We start from the raw sequence: 18,127 nt of genomic DNA, 5'->3' as shown, positions 1-18,127 counted from the left end.
CAGACACAATGGACAAGAGCTAAAGACCTGTGAGTCTTAATCTACAACCTAGATAGGGCAAGCACCAGTGATGTAAAGCAGCAGTTGCTGAAAGATTTTTTAAAGAGCAAGTATTTGACATTGTTTGTGGGGAGGTTTTTGACTCACCCCTCCCCACAGGGATGCAGGGCTGGTATAGACTGATCCCTTTGACTTTTCCCCAAGAGAAGTTCTCAGTAACAACAACTAAGGATGAAGGAGCAAAACCAGGAAAGCCCAATCAGATCTCCTGTCATGGGACCATGACGGACTGGGTGTCCAGTAAGGAAATGGATTAAGGTAGGACTGTTTTGCTGTCAATGTGGGGACCCTTCCAGTTGGATTCCTGGTTAGCCGGGTGAGATTTGCGCAATTAAAATCACCATTTTTCTGTAGATAGATGCCTAAAATAGACACCTACCTACAGAGAAATACACTAATGTACCAGCAGTCAAATGTAACTTCAACCTTCTTGACAAATGGACTTTAATTATTACCAATCAGTAAACTTTATTTTAACACCCAAAGCCTGTTCCTATCTTGGTCTGTCCCAGCATTTCACTCCATGGGATGCACCTACAGTCTACACACACTGAAAGCAAGACACCATGGTCCGGGCCATAAGCAAGAGCTTCCTCCCCCATAAAAAAGAATCCCCCCAGGATTAAGAATTAAGCATGGGAGTAAATTACTAGCTGGAGCAGCCCCAATGAATAAAATGTTTGTGTGCCCTTGCAATTAAACCCTCCCAGGTAAGGGTTACAGTTCTTTACTCTTTCTAAAAGTGCAAAGACTAGTGGGCACACAATTAAGTTACTAGGTAATAGATTTAAAACTAATAAGAGAATATTTTTTTTACTCAATTTGTTTCCAGAAGATGTGGTGAAAGCTGCATTTAAGAAAAGTTTGGACAAGTTCCTGGAGGAAAACTCCCATTAACCATTATTAACGTGAAGTTGCATAAATTCATTGCTTATCCCTGGGATAAGCAGCATGGAATCTAACTTCCCCTTGTGATCCTGCCAGGTACTTCTGTCCTGGATTGGCCACTATTGGAAACAGGATTTTGGGCTTGATGGACCTTTGATCTGAGTCAGTATGGCAAGTCTTATGTTCTTATGACCTCTGAAGGGATTGGTAGAGGTGAGCAGTTGGGCAAACTAGATAAACCATATAGTATTTTTCTGCCTTTGTGTTTAATATTTTCGCCAAAATTTTCACATTCATGCTCATCACTGCAATTGAGTGATACGACCTGCAAGCCAAAGCATTTTCCCCATACTTCAACATCATGATTAGTGCAATCCTCATCGATTCATTAATTGTACACATTTTGTAATCTGGGGATAAGAACACTTCTATATTGCTGATATCATTCAATAGGAATGCCATCCATTCCAAAGGATTTTCCTTTTGCTAAAGAATCAATAGCAATACCAGTCTCTACTGGTATATTTGGTAGCTGTAGCATCTCACTTTTTATAGGAGTGCAGTATGTACATGGAATTGATGCTAAAAAATAATTCACACATTTCTGAATGTTTTGCTTTATTTTCAGTGAGTGAAGTATTCTAAATATTTATAAGTAGCCATATATGCAAATATTTTAAGATTTAGTAATTAAGCAAATTTAAAATCTCTTGTGTTCTGGTTTTTATATCCTCTGTGAAGAGGTATTAGTGCTTTAATGTTTTGAAAATTCCTCATACTTAGTCACTCTTATACCTTTGTTTGACTAAATAAAGTAGAGCACTACTTACGAAAACACCATGCAGATATCCTGTAAAACAGGACTTATAACATGATCAAATGAAGTGTGTACTGAGATGTTTAAAAATTATGGGTGCTGACATATTACAGATTATACACCTTTTATTTCAAAGCCTTGCAACCTATAACTTTGTCATAATGTTTTATCTCTTAATCTAATGAAGTTGCGGGCTAATATTTGAGTATTGCTTCTTTAGATGCTGCTGCTTGTATTATGTCATTTACCTTTAAAGATGTAAATGTTTCAATAAAATTAGCTATTTAAGCAGAAGATGAAAAGTTAATTCTTCTTTTTTTTTTTCCAATGAGAAGTTTGTTTCAAACACTACTGAAGCAATAAATTTAAATAGAATTCTTATAGTGGCCACTTTCTAGGAATTATCACCTACTATAGCAGGCATCCTAGTCATATAGTCTCATAAATCTGCTCTAGCTGTAATACAAACTACACACTTGCAGGAAGCATTATTATATTTTCTCAAAATTATGTATTGTTAAAATGTATATTTTTTTAGTTTGAAACAATTTTTATTGAGTATTCAAAGAGGCAATACAAGATGAAAATGATCCGGAAGAGTTGTAACACTTAAGCCCCTCCAGACCCGAACCCCTCCAATGAACCCTCACATTGACCAGCCCCCTGAACCTTCCCCCCCCCCCCAACCCACCTAGAACCCTGACATCCATAGATCCTTGCTGCGACTCCAGGTCTCAAGGCCTCCTCCAGACTAAAGTACAGATCAAAATCGATTTATGGAGAGTAAATCAGTCATTAAGGATCAAACTTCTAGAGCGATGCGGTAATGCCTGCAAGTAAGGGTCCCAAATCATCAAGAATTTTCTGCGTCGCTGAGGGGAGGTGCGTGAGCTCAAATCATCCATTCTCATCAAATGATTAGGCTGATTGCGCCAACTCATAGCCCGCAACCGCCACATTAAGCTCTGTGAGTTTCACAGAAATGGTTTTTAATTCTGGACCAAGTAGTTCAGAAATTGCTGCTTTAATTTCTGAAATCGCCGCCGTAGACGGCAATGTGGGAGGAGCCGGCGCTATATTGGGGATCACTTCCGGGGTTCGCGGCCGTTCTTTCTCTTTCTCCTTTTTTGTAAGCCTTGAAGCCATCGCAAGGTTCCCGTCAGCGGCAAAAGTGCTCAGGTACTCCCACGTAGGATTTTTCAGTTAAAAGGCCACGTTTGACCCAGTGGATGAGGCTGGATTATTGAGGGCTGGTGCTGCGAAGGGAAATCACGTCCTCCCCTTACATTGCATCACGTGACCTCCATGTATATTTTTTTTTAATTTTAAATAGCTATTACATTTTTTTTTTTCCTTTGGGCATAAATGTTAAGTGATACTAATACCAAAATAGCTAACAAATCAGTCAGCAGTTTAGTTTTCTGTCCTGGAAAGACATAAGTATTCAAAGGTATTTAACCACTTCCATGAGTAAAGAGCTATATAACAAGCCACTAATTTGCAGATCGTTATCATAAATGCAGGCTATAACTACCCTGATACATCTGAAGAATAAAAGTCATATAAAAGGGACAAGTCCACTTACAGGAGACTGCTTTTATTCCAAGAAATTAAAAAAATGAAACATTTTCAAAAATAGAAGGAATAAGAACAGCAAAGGAGAAACTAAACAATCAAGACATGCTTTTGCTTTTTTTTTTTTTTAATTTTCCTTGATTTTTCATTCTTGCTACTCCCAGGAGTAACTCTTCCCTACTGTTCCAGAAGAGTTTTTAATAGAACTGAAATTTATTTGTTTTTTAATTTGGATGATCTGACAGCCTACTTTTAAGTGTTCCATCATTAGCAGAATATATCTCTTGACTTTAAAATTTGCATTGATTTAAAACACACAAGCTAAAGATAATTTGTAAAATAGTATATTAAATAATTAGCGTGTATATTTGTATTTGTTATTTTATAAAGAGGATTAAAATTCATAGGCAAAGATTCTGGCACATATTCTGAATGAAATAAATGGAGTAACTGTTTTTCCCCAGGTAATCTCTAACTTGACTCATGCAATAGAACGGCAAAAGAAGAAGGTAGAGTTAATGAGGACATTTACGCACTGGCGACTGCAGCATGCAGATGCCAGACAGGAGGTATGTGATGAAAATGGGAGATGTGATACCGATAACTTCTGAACGCTAAAGCTATTGTGGCTATTACAAGAAATGACAGATTTTTCTTTTGATGCAGTCAAAAAATGACATACCCTCCAAAATCCTGACTAGGTCAGTTTGAAAAGTAAACTTTGAGATGATAGATGCAGAAATGATAAAAGAGGTACAAATGAAAGTGTAAACTTTTGTTGACCATTTTTCATGCTTTTAATGCCTACCTTCCTTGTCTTTCTGCTACATCAGTCCAGAAGGATTGGGTTTGTCTCTCATCCAGCTGATATAGGCAGAGCACTAGCTTTTTTTTTTTTTTTTTTTAATTTCACTCTACTACATTTATTAAATACAGAACTGGTTAAGCCAGTATTCTCCTAGGGTAATGGTAGTCTTCACACATGGGTGACATCACCAGATGGAGCCTGGCATGGAAAACTGAGCATGCCCAACATGCCACTATCTGCACGGCCACGCAGAGTTCCCCCTTCAATCTTTCTTTCCGCTGTGCTGTTGCCTCAGTCTGTGGAGCTCTGTTCTGTTTTTCAGAGTTGTCTTCAGCTTTTTGCGACTTTTTTCCTCGCATCCACGCCAGGGTCCCTCTTCACTAGGCCCCCTAGTTTGTAGGGCGGTGCAGTAAGTCTTTTTTCTTCTTCTTAGTGGTCTATTCTGGGGGGTTTTGTAGTTGGTGTCCGCCCTGCACCGACCGCTAGCTGGCCTGAAGCATGGCTTCCTCTGGTTTCCATCGGTGCCCACAGATCATGTCTGACTGATCCTTATGAAGTTTGTATTCTTTGCCGGGGGGCATTGCACAATGTCTGGGGTTGCCAGCTCTGCGACCAGATGACCCCCAAAGGTCGTCGGGCGCGTTGGGGTTGGGGGGGAGCTCTTGGACACTGAGCCATCGATATCCATTCCCCCACCGGGTCCCCCTCGGGAGTGAAGGGTGCTGGGGATCATCAGATTCCTCACCCTCCTCAGCACCGGAGAAAGACCAGGATGAGCACCAGGGGAGATCTAGGAAGCACCATCACCGGTCACCAACAGCACATGGCAACGGCTCCACGAAGACACCGGCTTCGGCCGTGTTGCCCCCGAAGTGGCTCCGCGGCAACTAAACTATGCCCTCGATCGAGCCCGGGAGTCCGAGGCACTCCCCACCAATGCCCATGTCTGTGCTGGCACCAATCCCCCTCATTTCGAGGGTGATCTGGTGATGCCTGCTTCTCCTCCACCTGCTTTGTCTTTGGCTACCTTCGAGGAGTAGCTGGATCACAGGGTTCAGTTGGCGGTTCTCCATTGAACTGCCGGCCCCATCTGTGCCCCCACCACAGATGCCAGAGCCTACTCCCTCGATCCTAGCACCACTGCTGAAGTGCCTCTTGCTGGTCATCCCCCCTACGCAGTCAGTGCCTGGAGGCCCCTCGAGACCCCGGCAGCCATCTATGCCTCATTCCGGGGCTATACCCATTGCCAGTTCTTCCGAGGAAGAAGGCTCAGCGCTTCCAGGTGCCCCGATGCTTTTGACCTGGGCCCCAGAGGCAGTGAGCAAGAGTCCCCCCCACTACCTCACCTGGGGATTTTAGTGAGGATGAGGCTCTGTATGATCCATGGCGGGACGATACTTCTGAGTCCTCCTCTGATGTCTCTGAGGATGTCCTCTTGGAACCGTCCCCTCCGGAGGAGCGGCATCAGTCTCCGCAAGAGAACTTAGCCTTTGCCAGATTTGTCCATTCCATGGCGGAGTCCATTCCCTTCTAACTCTTAACAGAAGAGGACGCCAGACACCACATGCTGGAGGTGCTTCAGTTTGTGGATGCGCCAAAAGAGATGGTAGTTATTCCCGTGTATGAAATCTTCAAGAAGCTGCTCCTGCACATCCGGGAACATCCTGTCTCCATGACACCGATAAACAGGAAGGCTGATACTATCTTGTGCAGAAGTCCCTGGGGTTTGAGAGGCGTCAGCTCTCCCACCAGTCGGTAGTGGAGTCTGCTTTTAAAAAGGCCAAACGCTCCTGGACTCATGCATCCACATCCCTGGGTCGGGCGCATAGCGAATTGGACACTATGGGGTAGATTTTTAAAAACGGCGCGTTCGCGTACTTTTGTTCGCGTTCCAGGCGCAAACAAAAGTACACTGGATTTTAGTAGATACGCGCGTAGCCGCGCTTATCTGCTAAAATCCAGGATTGGCGCGCGCAAGGCTGCCGATTTTGGGCAGCCGGCGCACGCCGAGCCGCACAGCCTGCCTTCGTTCCCTCCGAGGCCGCTCCGAAATCGGAGCGGCCTCGGAGGGAACTCTCTTTCGCCCTCCCCTCACCTTCCCCTCCCTTCCTCTACCTAACCCCCCCCCTACCTTTGTCCGCGGATTTACGCCTCCCAGAGGGAGAAGTAAATCCCCGCGCGCCAGCGGGCCGCTGGCGGGCCGAGACGCGACCCGGGGGCGGTTCTGGAGGGCGCGGCCATGCCCCCGGACCGCCCCCAAAACATCGCGTCGATCGGCCCCGCCCCCGACAAAAAACCCCGGGACTTACGCAAGTCCTGGGGTGTGCGCGCGCCGGCAGGCCTATGGAAAATAGGCGCGCCGGCGAGCAGGGCTTTTAAAATCCGCCCCTATGGGTGGGAAGGTGTATCAAGGGACAATGTTTATAGATGATAGAGGTGATACAGGCTATTTATGGCCCAGCAAGCCTGAAACCTATGGAAACAGGTTCAGGAGCTGACGGAACGCCTACCTCAGCAGCAGGAGACATTCCTGGCGCTGGTCCACCAGGATTTCGAGTGCAGTAAGTAAGAGGTACTTTCCTCATGCGACTTTTTTTGAGACATCAGCTTGCATGGCCGCAGCAGGCATTGGAGGTCGCAGAATGGCCTGGCTCAGGGCTTTGGATCTCCACCTGGAGGTCCAGGAGAAACTGGTGGAACCTTCTTCGGGACAAAGTCCGGGATACTGTGGATTAGCCGAAAGGCAATCATGAAACCCTCCAGCATCTTTCAGCTAGTACCTTTGCCGTTCCCTCTTCAGCCAGAAGGTTGGCAAGGCAAGGGGCCTGAAGGTCGTTCTACCGCCAGAGGAAGTGCTACCCCCCGATTTCCCGCAGGAGTCCTCAGCGGGTCTCCTCTAGAGGCTGCTGTAAGCAGCAGCGGGTCCCTAGACCTCAGCCAGCACCTCAGCTGAGCCCCGCCACACGGTTTTGACTGAGAACGAGGGAGCAGGAGCCCAGTCATCACGCCCTCTGCATCGGACCCTCCAGTAGGAGGTCGTCTGTGGTTCTTTTTGGATCGCTGGCTAGCGATCACCTCGGACCAGTGGGTCCTCTCCATCATTTGCAGAGGGTATCATCTAAACTTTGTGAGTGCGCCCAGGGATGCTTCCTCGTGCCCCTCTTGGGGTCAGTCCTCCCCATCAGGAAATATTGCTGACCAAGCTCTCCGCTGTCATACAGGCCAGGGTATTTGAGCCCATTCCTCTTCAGCAGCAGGGTCGGGGTTTTACTCCTATTTCCTGATCCCCAGGAGGACTGGGGCACTCCGTCCTATCCTCAATCTGAGAGCTTTAAACAGTTTCCTCAAATGAGAGACGTTCAAAATGCTCGTCCTCTGCATTTTGATCCCCTTCTTACAGAGGGGGGGGACTGACTTTGCTCCCTCGATCTCAAGGACACGTAACTCACATAGAGATCTCTTGCAGTCGTCGTAGATATCTCCCTGGTGGGCTCCAGGCATTTTCAATACAGGGTCCTGCCATTCAGCCTTCCCTCGGCACTTCACATCTTTAACAAATGCCTGGCACCGGTGAGAGTGCACCTATGTGGCCTGGGGGCGCAGGTATACCCCTACTTGGACGACTGGCTGATCAAGAGCAGTTCTCAAGGCACAACGCTTTGGTCTCTCCACTTGACCATTCAAGTGTTGGAAGCTCTCGGGTCATCAACTATCCGAAGCCCCATCTGACCCAGTTGATATGCCTGAACTTTATCAGCACTCGCCTGGACGTGGTGAAGGAAGGCCAAGGTATATCCTACAGTACCTGAACGTAATCCGCTTTGAAGTGCTGAAAAAAGTGCGAAAAGAGGAATATAAAAATCTAAATAAATAAAATAAATAAATCTGCCCCGCAGCCGGGCGCTCACCCTGGCAGCTTTAGCACGCTCGAGGTGCCGGAGCCAGCAGGTCACTACCCACCTCATGCTTCGCCTTCTGGGTCATATGGCAGCCATAGACCATGTTAAATCTTTTGCCCATCTGCAAATGCGCAAGACACTGGACCCTGCAGTCCCAGTGGCAGCAAGCCTCCCAAGACCTCAATGCACTTGTGTGTCAAACCACCACTCCAAACTTCCTTGTCCAGGTGGGAGGACCTGACCAATTTGGAGTGAGTGATCCTTTTCCAATCCCCCTCCTTCCAGGTTGTTCTCACCACAGATTCATCCACACTGAGGTGGGGTGCCCATGTGGGGGGGGCTCCACACTCAGGGCCTGTGGTCAGCTCAGGAAGTTCAGTACCAAATCAACTTCCTAGAGATCCGGTGATCCTTTATGGTCTATCAGTATTCCAGGATCGAGTGGTGACTAAATTGCTCCTAATCCAGACAGACAATCAGGTGGCAATATGGTGACACTCAGGGAGGCACGGGGTTGTTCCTCTTGTGCCAGGAGACAGTTCAAGATTTGGTCCTGGGCCCGCTCTCAGGGTGTATCACTCCAAGCCATTCTGGTGGGGAAGGAGATGAGGTAGCGGACCATCTCAGTCAAACTTTTTGGCCCCAAGAGTGATCCTTGAATCCAACAGTAGAAGATATGATCTTCTGTCACTGGGGCATCCCCAGCGTGGATCTGTTTGCTTCCCCCTGCAACAACAAAGTGGAGTCTTTTTGTTCCTTTTACGGGGAGAAGGGCAAACCAGCCTTGGATGCCTTTGCCCGCCATTAGGGCAAGGGACTTCTGTATGCATATCCTCCGCTCCCACTGGTGATGAAAACACTCTGAAGCTCTGGCAGAACGGGGGAACCATGATCCTCATAGCTCTCTAGTGGTCGCAGTAATCAGTCTGGGGACCTCCCCAAACTTACTCGCATAAGATCAGAGCAGGCTGCGCCATCCCAACCTCAGGGCGTTGTCTCTAATGGCCTTGGATGTTGAAAGGCTAGTATTGCAGCCCTTGGCATTGTCTATGATGTATCTTGGGTTCTGGTTGCCGCCAGGAAATCATCAACTAGAAAATCATACAGCCTGAAGTGGAAGAGGTTTAATGTCTGATGTGAGCAACATGGGATGGACCCATTCACTTTCTCCACCCCAAAGCTTTTGGACTACCTGTTGCACCTGTCAGAAGCTGGTTTAAAGACCAACTCAAAGTGCATCTTAGCACCATTGGGGCTTATCATGGGGTGAATGGTATGCCTGTCTCGGTACAACCCTCAGTAGGATGTTTCATGCATGGTCTGCTTCACTAAAGCTCCCTCTGTGCTCGCCACCTGTCTCCTGGGACCTTAATTGGTCTTGGCTCGCCTCATGAAGGATCCCTTTGAGCCTTTGTGCTCGTGTGACCTGAAATATTTGACCTGGAAGGGCATATTCTTAATTGCGGACACCTCAGCGCATCGGGTCAGCAAAAGTCAAGCGTTGGTAACATACCTACCTTATACAAAGTTCTTCCACGATAGGTTGGTTCTCTGTACTCATGTTAAGGCTCACTCTGTAAAGGCCATGGCAACTTCAGTCGCCCACTTAAGAGTGGTCTCAGTGACAGAGATCTGCAGAACTGCGACGTTGAGTTCTCTTCACACGTTCGCCCCTCACTACTGCCTAGACAGAGATGGCCAATAAGATAGTTTCGGCCAGTCTGTCCTCCGTAACCTTTTTCAGGTCTAAACCCTACTTTTCTGCCTAGGGCCCTGTTTTTCAGGTTCAGGCTGTTTTCCTCCGTTTCCAACAGCACCTAGGTTTTTGTGCCCATTGGCACTTGTTGGTGTCTGTTGGTCCTCTCCTTTCGGAAACAGCGTGCAGCTAGGTATTCACCCATGTGTGAGGATTACCATCCTTCTTTAGATAGTTCACTATCCTTTCAGCAGCAACATTAATTTTCCCACCACCAAGGGGAGGCTAACTGATCTGTAGTTTCTAGCCGCCTCTCTGCTCCCACTATTGTGAAGTGGACAACCACTGCTCTTCTCCAATCTCATGGCACCATTCCCATTTCCAGGGATCTATTGAATAGGTCTTTCAGTGGACTGGCCACCACATCTCTGAGCTCCCTCAGTATCCTAGGATGTACCTCATCTGGCCCCATGGCCTTGTCCACTTTCAGTTTTCCTAGCTCTTCTCATACATTCTCTATTATAACCAAAGTTTTGTCTGATCCACTACCATCTAATTTCTTCTCAACCAGAAAATGTTCTTCTCCAGGGTCGTCTTTAGTGAACACTGAACTGAAGTATTTGTTTAATTTTTCTGCCATTTCTTCATCTCTATCCACACTTTGCTCCTTTTTGCCTTTCAATTTCACTATACCACTTCTGACCTTCCTTCTTTCTTTGATTTATCTGTAAAATGTTTTATCACCTCACTTTACCTCTTTGGCAATCCTTTCTTTTGCTTGACCTTTTGCTGTCCTGATTTTTCTTCTTCTTCTTCAGTTTCACCACATATTCTTCCCTGTGCTCCTCTTTTTGTGATCCTTTATACTTTTTGAAAGCTGTTCTTTTTGCTTTTATTTTTTCAACCACCTCCTTTGAGAACCAGTTCAGTTTCTTATTCTGCCTACTTTTGTTTACCTTTCTAACATATAGATTTGTTGCCTTTGTAATAGCCTCTTTTAATTTGGCCTACTGTTCTTCCACCTCCCCCATTTTCTCCCAGTCTTTTAATTAGTCCTCCAGGTACATCACCATTTTGACAGTCTGAATTTTTGAAATTCAAAACTCGGGTCTTCGCACGACTTCTCTGTATCCTATTTGAGATATGTAACCATACTATTTGATGGTCACTGGCTCTCAGGTAGGTACTCACCTGGACATTAGAGACATTATCCCCATTAATGAGCACCAGGTGAAATATTGCACCCTCCCCCTTGGGTTCCATTACCATTTGTGGATACTCTTGAAGGGCATCCACTATCTCTTACTTCTCATAGATTCCGCAGAAGGGATTCTCCAGTCTACATCCAGCAGATTAAAATCTCTAACGAGAACCACTTCTCTCTTCTTTTCCATCTTTCAGATGTCTTTGACCAGATCTCTGTCTAATTATTCCATTTGAGTCTGAGGTCTATAGACCACACCAGTAAAAATGGATGCACCATCTTTTTTTTTTTTTTTAGTATGGCCATTGATGCTTCTTCTCTACCCCATGTCCCTTGCTGTTCAATTGCTTGGATACCGTTTTTGACATAAAGAGCTACTTCTCCCTCTTTTCTGTCCTCTATGCCTTCCTTAACATGTTATAGCCTAGAATGGCCGAATCCCAATCATGAGAATCCATGAACCATGTCTCTGGAAGAGCAAGTGTCCAAGTCTGCCTCCACCATTAGGGCTGTAGTTTGGAGATTTTTTTACCCAAACTACAAGAAGGTGGGGTGTCTCTAAAAGTTCCACATATCAAGCAAATAGAGCTAATTTTGAAGCATATTTTTTCTACAAATACCTCTGCTATTCAGGGGCTATATGTTTGTTATAACTATTTCCTCAAGGTCTCTAGCTTTTTCTGTAGTTGCTAGAAAATATCTGTGGCTAAGACATTAGGTGGCTGATTCGTGGTTTAAAATTCGCCTCTATAATTTGTTTCACAACATTTTAAATCTAGAGGAAGAGTACAGCTCTTCTGAGGAGCAAGAAAGATGAGATCTGATTCAGCGAGGCCATCAACCTCAGCAGTCAACAATGAGGAACTTCAATCCCACTCTTTAATTCAGCCGATAGGAAAATGCCTACAGAACAATTTCAAAGAATGGATCTGTTTAACTACAGACCAGTGGGTCTTGGATATTATCAAAATGGCTATTCTTTAGATCTAGCTTGTTGAATGTCACTTTTATTCATTTACAAGCAATGCTAGACAAGTTATTAAAGCTTCAAGCTATCTGTCCAATATCCTACCAAGAACACAGGTACAGTTGTTATTCAATATACTTTGTCATACCAAAGAAAGGCAGAACTTACCAACCTGTTGTATATCTAATGGAGGTGAACAGAAGTTTACATTTTTGAATGGAAGCTCTTCATTCGGTTACGTTATCAGTCTGGAAAAGGGAGTTTCTATCATCTCTAGATCTCAAAGAGGCATATTTTCATATTCCAATAAGAGAAGCTAATCGGAGATTTCTTCACTTTTTCACAACAGCTAAACGTTATCAGTTCAGATCACTCTCTTTCAGGCTAGCAACTGCTCCAAGAGCATTTACTAAGGTAAGAAGAATTTATGGTGTATCCATATCTGGACAACTGGTTAATCAGAGCAAAAACTCTTGAAGATGGAATCAGAGGTACAGCCAAGGTAATAGATATTTTGGAGAAATTAGATTGCTTTTCATATAATTGACTATTCAATCTTTAACTATCCCAAACAATAGAGTTTTTAGGAGCAAATTTCAAAACCATGGCGAAAAGTATATATCTAACTGACAGAAGAATAGAAAAGATTGTTGATCAGATAAACAGTATCATCAGTTTGGAATCCCCAAAAGCATGGGACTATATCCAAATGTTGGGCTGAATTGCAGCAACTAGAGATTTTTAGTGCCTTGGGCAAAAGTGCATATGAGACCCCTTCAGTGTTCCCTACTGTAATGATGCAACCTGCAGATTCAAGATTACAATTTTTAACTCTCCATCCTGCTGGTAGTGAAATCGTTTCCCTTGGTGTGGTCAAGCAAGGCAAATCTAAGAGAGAGTATTACTAGATCCACCATCATGGATAATAATCACAACAGCTGCAAGTTTAGTGAGATGGGGAATACATTGTCAAAATCATTATGCCCAGGGACAGTAGACTCATACAGAAGCCTCTTGGTCGATCAACAGATTAGAGATCAAAGCTATCAATTTGGCATTACTTCATGTCCAACCATTTTTGAAAGGAAAATCTGTAAGACTCTTATGCGACATGCAATGGCTGTGGCATACATAAACTAACAAGGAGGATCGCAAAGTCAAAGGATTTTGGAGGAGGCGAATCTTCTCTTTATTTGGGCAGAAGACTATTCTGCAATACACATAGCAGGAAAAGCTGATTTTCTATGCAGAAATCTTCTAGATCCAGGCGAGTGGGAATTGAGCAACAAAGCCTTTCAGGAAATAGTAAAAAGATGGGACATTCCCCAAATAGATTTAATGGCAACAAGCAAGAACCTCAGAGTGAAGTGATTTTACAGCAGGCCCGAAGAAATTGGTGGCAAAAGGATCAACGAATTAGTGCAGGCTTCCCCTCTGGCCCTTGATAGAATATGTTCTGAGGAAAGTAGAGAAGGGAAAGCTCAAGTAATGCTAGTTCTCCCAGATTGGCCAAGAAGACCTTGGTATGCAGATTTAAGGAGATTAAATTTAGATTACTGAGTCATGTGATGCTAGCAGCGTGATCGGTCGGAAAACTGATCGCTCCGGGGACCCCCCTCTGTGGAATGCCGGCAAACTAGATTTATCCTCAACATCTTTTCTTACCGTTTGTGCCTGGGGACTTGCCTTCACTCCGTAATCTCGCTGCGACCTGCTACAACACTCAATCGGCGCGATGGCGGCTAAAGCAGGGAAGAAGAAGACGAAGGGACCCGACCTAAAAATGGCCAACGCCATAGAGCAACACGTGGTCCCGGACGGGCCGGACCCGGCAGAGACTGACATAGCCGCGGCGGTTATCGCCGTGTTAGGTCGATTCACCCAAATCTCTGCACAACTTACTGGGGTGAGTGAGCAGCTCGCAGCCATTCAGACTCAGATGTCAGCCGCGGAACAGCGGATCTCTAATCTAGAAGATCAAATGGAGACTGACTCTGCAGCGCTTCAGGGCCTACAGGCCTCATATAAGGAAATACAAATTAAACTAGATGACTTGGAGAATCGCTCCCGGCGGAACAACATAGGATAATAGGTATCCCAGAATCTATTCCTGAGCCTGATTTAGGGTCCCATTTGGAAAACTGGTTGACCCAAGAGCTGTCCCTGGGCTCTTCACATGGTGCTCTGCATATAGAAAGAGCACATAGACTAGGGGCACCTCCCTCTGGACCCCAAACGAATAAGCGCCCACGAGTGGTGATCTTTAAAGTTCTTAATTTCGCACATAAAGTCCAAATTTTGCGGGCTTACCGACAACAGAAAGAACTGACTTTTGAGGGCGGAAAGGTCCTTATGTTCCAGGATTATTCTGCGTCTGTTGCTTCTCAACGGAAAGCCTTTGTGCCCACTTGCTCTCAACTAGCAAATCTTAATGTTCGCTCTACGCTACTTTTTCCAGCTAAGCTTCGGATCGCACATAACGGAGAGATAAAGTTCTTCACGGATCCCAAAGCAGCTGCAGCATTTGTGCAGAAACTACAAAATGGGTGACTGTCCTTGCAGCCCCTGGGCTCTTGTAGTCAGGGTATTGCATTCTCTGTTAATGTGCCTACTATCTAATAAGAGGCTGTTTTGACTTCCTAGATACGATTTCTTATTTGTTCTTGGTTCTATAACGTTATTTTTATGTTTGCAGAGGGGGGGTCCCCCTAGCGCACGTGATCTACCGGACCCAGGAGAGACAGAGAAAGGGGTATGGGTGCCTTTCTCTCTCCTGTGGGACGATTAGATGGAGCATTTATTGGGGATAGCACTGTTTGTGATGTTTTTTTCTTGGGGTTTTTTTTTCTACTTTTTTTGGTATATCAGGGCCAGGTGTTGGCTGTTGGCAGAGGGGTGGACTTGGTATTGAGCACAGATGAGGTTGGGGTCTGAGCTGGGGGACCCTGTGCCTCTTTTGTTACTGGTTCTATGGCCTGCTAGTTATAGTCTGCATATCCTTGGTGACCAATGGTGAATACCCGATGTTGTACCTGGAATGTATGCGGTATTAGTTCTGTTACTAAGTGTTATAAGATTTTGCAGGCCTTGAAAAGACGGAAAGTCCAAATAGCTCTTCTGCAGGAGACCAGACTCACTGCTATAGAACATACAAAACTGCAGAGGCAGTGGGTGGGTAAGGTTTTCTACGCCTCCTCCGGGGGCAAAAAGGCAGGGGTGGCTATTTTGCTACATAAGACACTCCCATATGCTGTAAAGCAGTCTTTTGTAGATCCGGAGGGGCGATATCTTTTCTTGGAACTGGAACTGTATGGGAAAACCATTTTTTTGGGTAATGTCTATGCACCGAACACACATTCCCACAATTTCTATACACAGATTTTCAAGCTTCTCCAATCCCATTCACATATGTCCATCTTCATGGGGGGGGGGAATTTTAATATGGTCTTAGATTCTACCCTGGATAGGCAGCCCCCCCGGCCTTTGTCCCGATTGGACTCATCGAGGGGTCTTCCTTTTTTGTGCCAATACTTTGGCCTCATAGATACCTGGAGAGCCCTTCACCCTCTAGATACCAAATTCACACATATTTCTCGAGCTCATGGATCTTAATCACGATTGGACTACCTTTTGGTTAGCCAGCATTGCTTTCCCCAAGTATCACATGCTGAGATAGGTCCTCTTATTATTTCTGACCATGCCCCGGTGTGGATAGATGTCGCGGGCTTTGCACCTCCTGGGGCTCAAAAACGATGGCGATTCCTGCTCGATTGTATTATGATGAGGACTTCAAAGTCTACATTCGAGAGAAATGGACAGAGTTTGCCCACTTTAATCGCCAACATATTGCGGAGCCCTTATTGTACTGGGATACCGCTAAAGCAGTATTAAGGGGGGAGATAATCGCCTATGTGGCTAGGAAAAATAAGAAATTAGCGGCCTCTATACTTCAGTTGGAAAACCAATTAAAGCAAGCGAAACAGAAGTTGAATCTGCAGCCTACCCGGGAGAACCGTGTAGCCTTTTATTCTGTTCAGAATATATTACAATAATATATTCAACAAAAGACCCAGAAAAGTCTTCTTTACTATAAATATAAGTTCTTTCGTTTTGGTAATAAAGCTGTCAAACACTTGGTGGGCCTAATAAAATCTTGGGAGGGAACGTCATATATCAAGGCTTTAAAGAATGATAAGGGGCACCTCAAAACATCAGCCAGGGACATTGGTGAAATTTTCACCCGATATTACCAAGAGCTATATGCGGAGGAACCGGCCAACCGGGCAGACATCCAAGCTTATTTAGCTAACCTTCGCCTTCTTCAAATTTCTAGTACAGATTTGCCGATGTTAAATGCACCTGTCAGTAAACTAGAAATTGAAGGGACCATAAAAGTTACTGTGTTAGGTAAATCCCCCAGCCCTGACGGTCTTACGAATGAACTGTTTAAGGTTCTTAGTGACCATATCAGCACTCCCATTCAACGAATCTTTGATTCATTGTCTACGGAACATTGCCCAGGGTGGCAAGCGAACCGCGCCACTATAGTTGTTCTGCCTAAACCGGGCCCTGATCCTGAGCTCCCAGGTTCTTATAGGCCCATTTCCCTTATTAATTGTGATCTCAAACTGATGACCAAGATTATGGCTGACCGCCTGGCATCCTTCTTGTACAAACTTATTTCTGCTCCGCAGGTGGGTTTTGTTAGAGGCCGGCAGGCGGTCACAAATGTTCGGAGGGTTTTGGCCTCCCCCCTTGTAAGTTTTGATGCCGAAAAGGCTTTCAGTAGGGTCAATTGGACATTTCTATTTGAGACTCTCCGACATTATGGGTTTCAGAGCTCATTTCTTTCTTTTCTCACTACTATATATAAGGCTCCGCGAGCTAATATCTGGGTTAATGGTGATTTCTCTTTAGATTTTCCTCTCTTCAGGGGAACAAGGCAGGGCTGCCCTCTATCACCACTGCTTTTTATGCTCACACTAGATCCCCTCCTGCGAATATTGGAAACCACAGAGGAGGTGGAGGGTATACTTATGGGTCCCCACATGTTTAAATCAGCGGCCTTCGCGGATGACCTCCTGCTACACTTGGCGAATCCGGCTAGATCTTTGCCACTCGCTTTGCAGATTATTCAGACATATGGGCGACATGCCGGTTTAAAACTTAACTTAGATAAATCGGAGGCCTTACCGATAGGGGCCATGGTTCGCGCAAGCTGGGTTGGGGACTTTCCTTTGAGGTGGGCTTCCAGGAAAATTAAGTATTTGGGGATTTGGTTACCTGAGGATATTCAGGAGTTATATGAGGTCAACATACCTGTCTTGCAAGTTAAAACTGACACATCACTGTTGTCTTGGAGACATTTGCCGCTCTCTCTAATTGGTCGTATTCATTTATTAAAAATGATTGTGCTCCATCATTGGTTATATGTTTTAAGTGTTCTCCCAATACTGTTGAAAAGATCTACCTTGCTGCACTATCAACGATCTGTGACCAAATTCCTCTGGGGCGGCAAGAAACCGAGACTTGCAAATCGACATTTGATGCGCCCTGTTAAGGCAGGAGGCTTTGGCCTCCCAGATCTAAAAGTATCTAAAAGATCTAAAAGTATATGGACGCCGTTAACCTTCGTCATATTGGAGACTGGCTTTTGGACACTGATTTTTTTTCTGACACACAGCTTGAAGCCCAGCTCCTGGCTCCGATATCTCCTAGATATGCTTTACATGCTGCGGGAGCTATGTTGCCTACAGGAATCATCTCTGGACTATTAATGCGACCTTTACGGAGGACTTGGCGGTGGCTCATGCGCCAATGCTCTTTGCCGACAAACATCACCTTATCTACCCTTGAGGGGCAATGCAGCATTTCCAGCTGGAATGGGCATGTCTCGATTCCTGTTATGGGAACAGAAGAACCTGAAATGTGTAGACCAACTGTTCCAGGTGGACGGCTCAATGTTGGACTTTCCCACTCTTTGCTGAATATTTGGACTCCCTCCTTCTGACTACTTTCAATTTTATCAAGCGAGCCATTACCTTTGTACTCAACGAGACCTGGATATCACCAATTCTAAGTGGTCCTTCTTACGGGAATGGTTCGACATCGATCAGCCCAGGAAACACTCTATTTCTTTTTATTATAAATATCGGGAATCTCGACATAAACACTGGACTACAGATATCATACGTCTCAAGTGGCAGACGGAAC

General features: G+C 45.2%; 1 protein-coding gene across 4 annotated transcripts in view; it reads left to right on the top strand.

Moving 5' to 3' along the window:
* POC5 (POC5 centriolar protein) overlaps positions 1 to 18,127 on the top strand; it is a 189,089-nt gene that overhangs the window by 114,453 nt on the left and 56,509 nt on the right. For all 4 annotated transcript variants that reach the window (XM_029575225.1, XM_029575207.1, XM_029575232.1 and 1 more), the window contains one exon: positions 3,805 to 3,909. In XM_029575225.1, the coding sequence (XP_029431085.1) occupies positions 3,805 to 3,909 (105 nt within the window). The remainder of the gene's footprint in view (positions 1 to 3,804; positions 3,910 to 18,127) is intronic.

Source organism: Rhinatrema bivittatum, chromosome 1 (genome assembly GCF_901001135.1).
Source record: "Rhinatrema bivittatum chromosome 1, aRhiBiv1.1, whole genome shotgun sequence".
Lineage (NCBI taxonomy): Eukaryota > Metazoa > Chordata > Amphibia > Gymnophiona > Rhinatrematidae > Rhinatrema > Rhinatrema bivittatum.
Note: the sequence above shows the minus strand (reverse complement) of the source record. Positions and strands in the feature narration are given on the sequence as shown.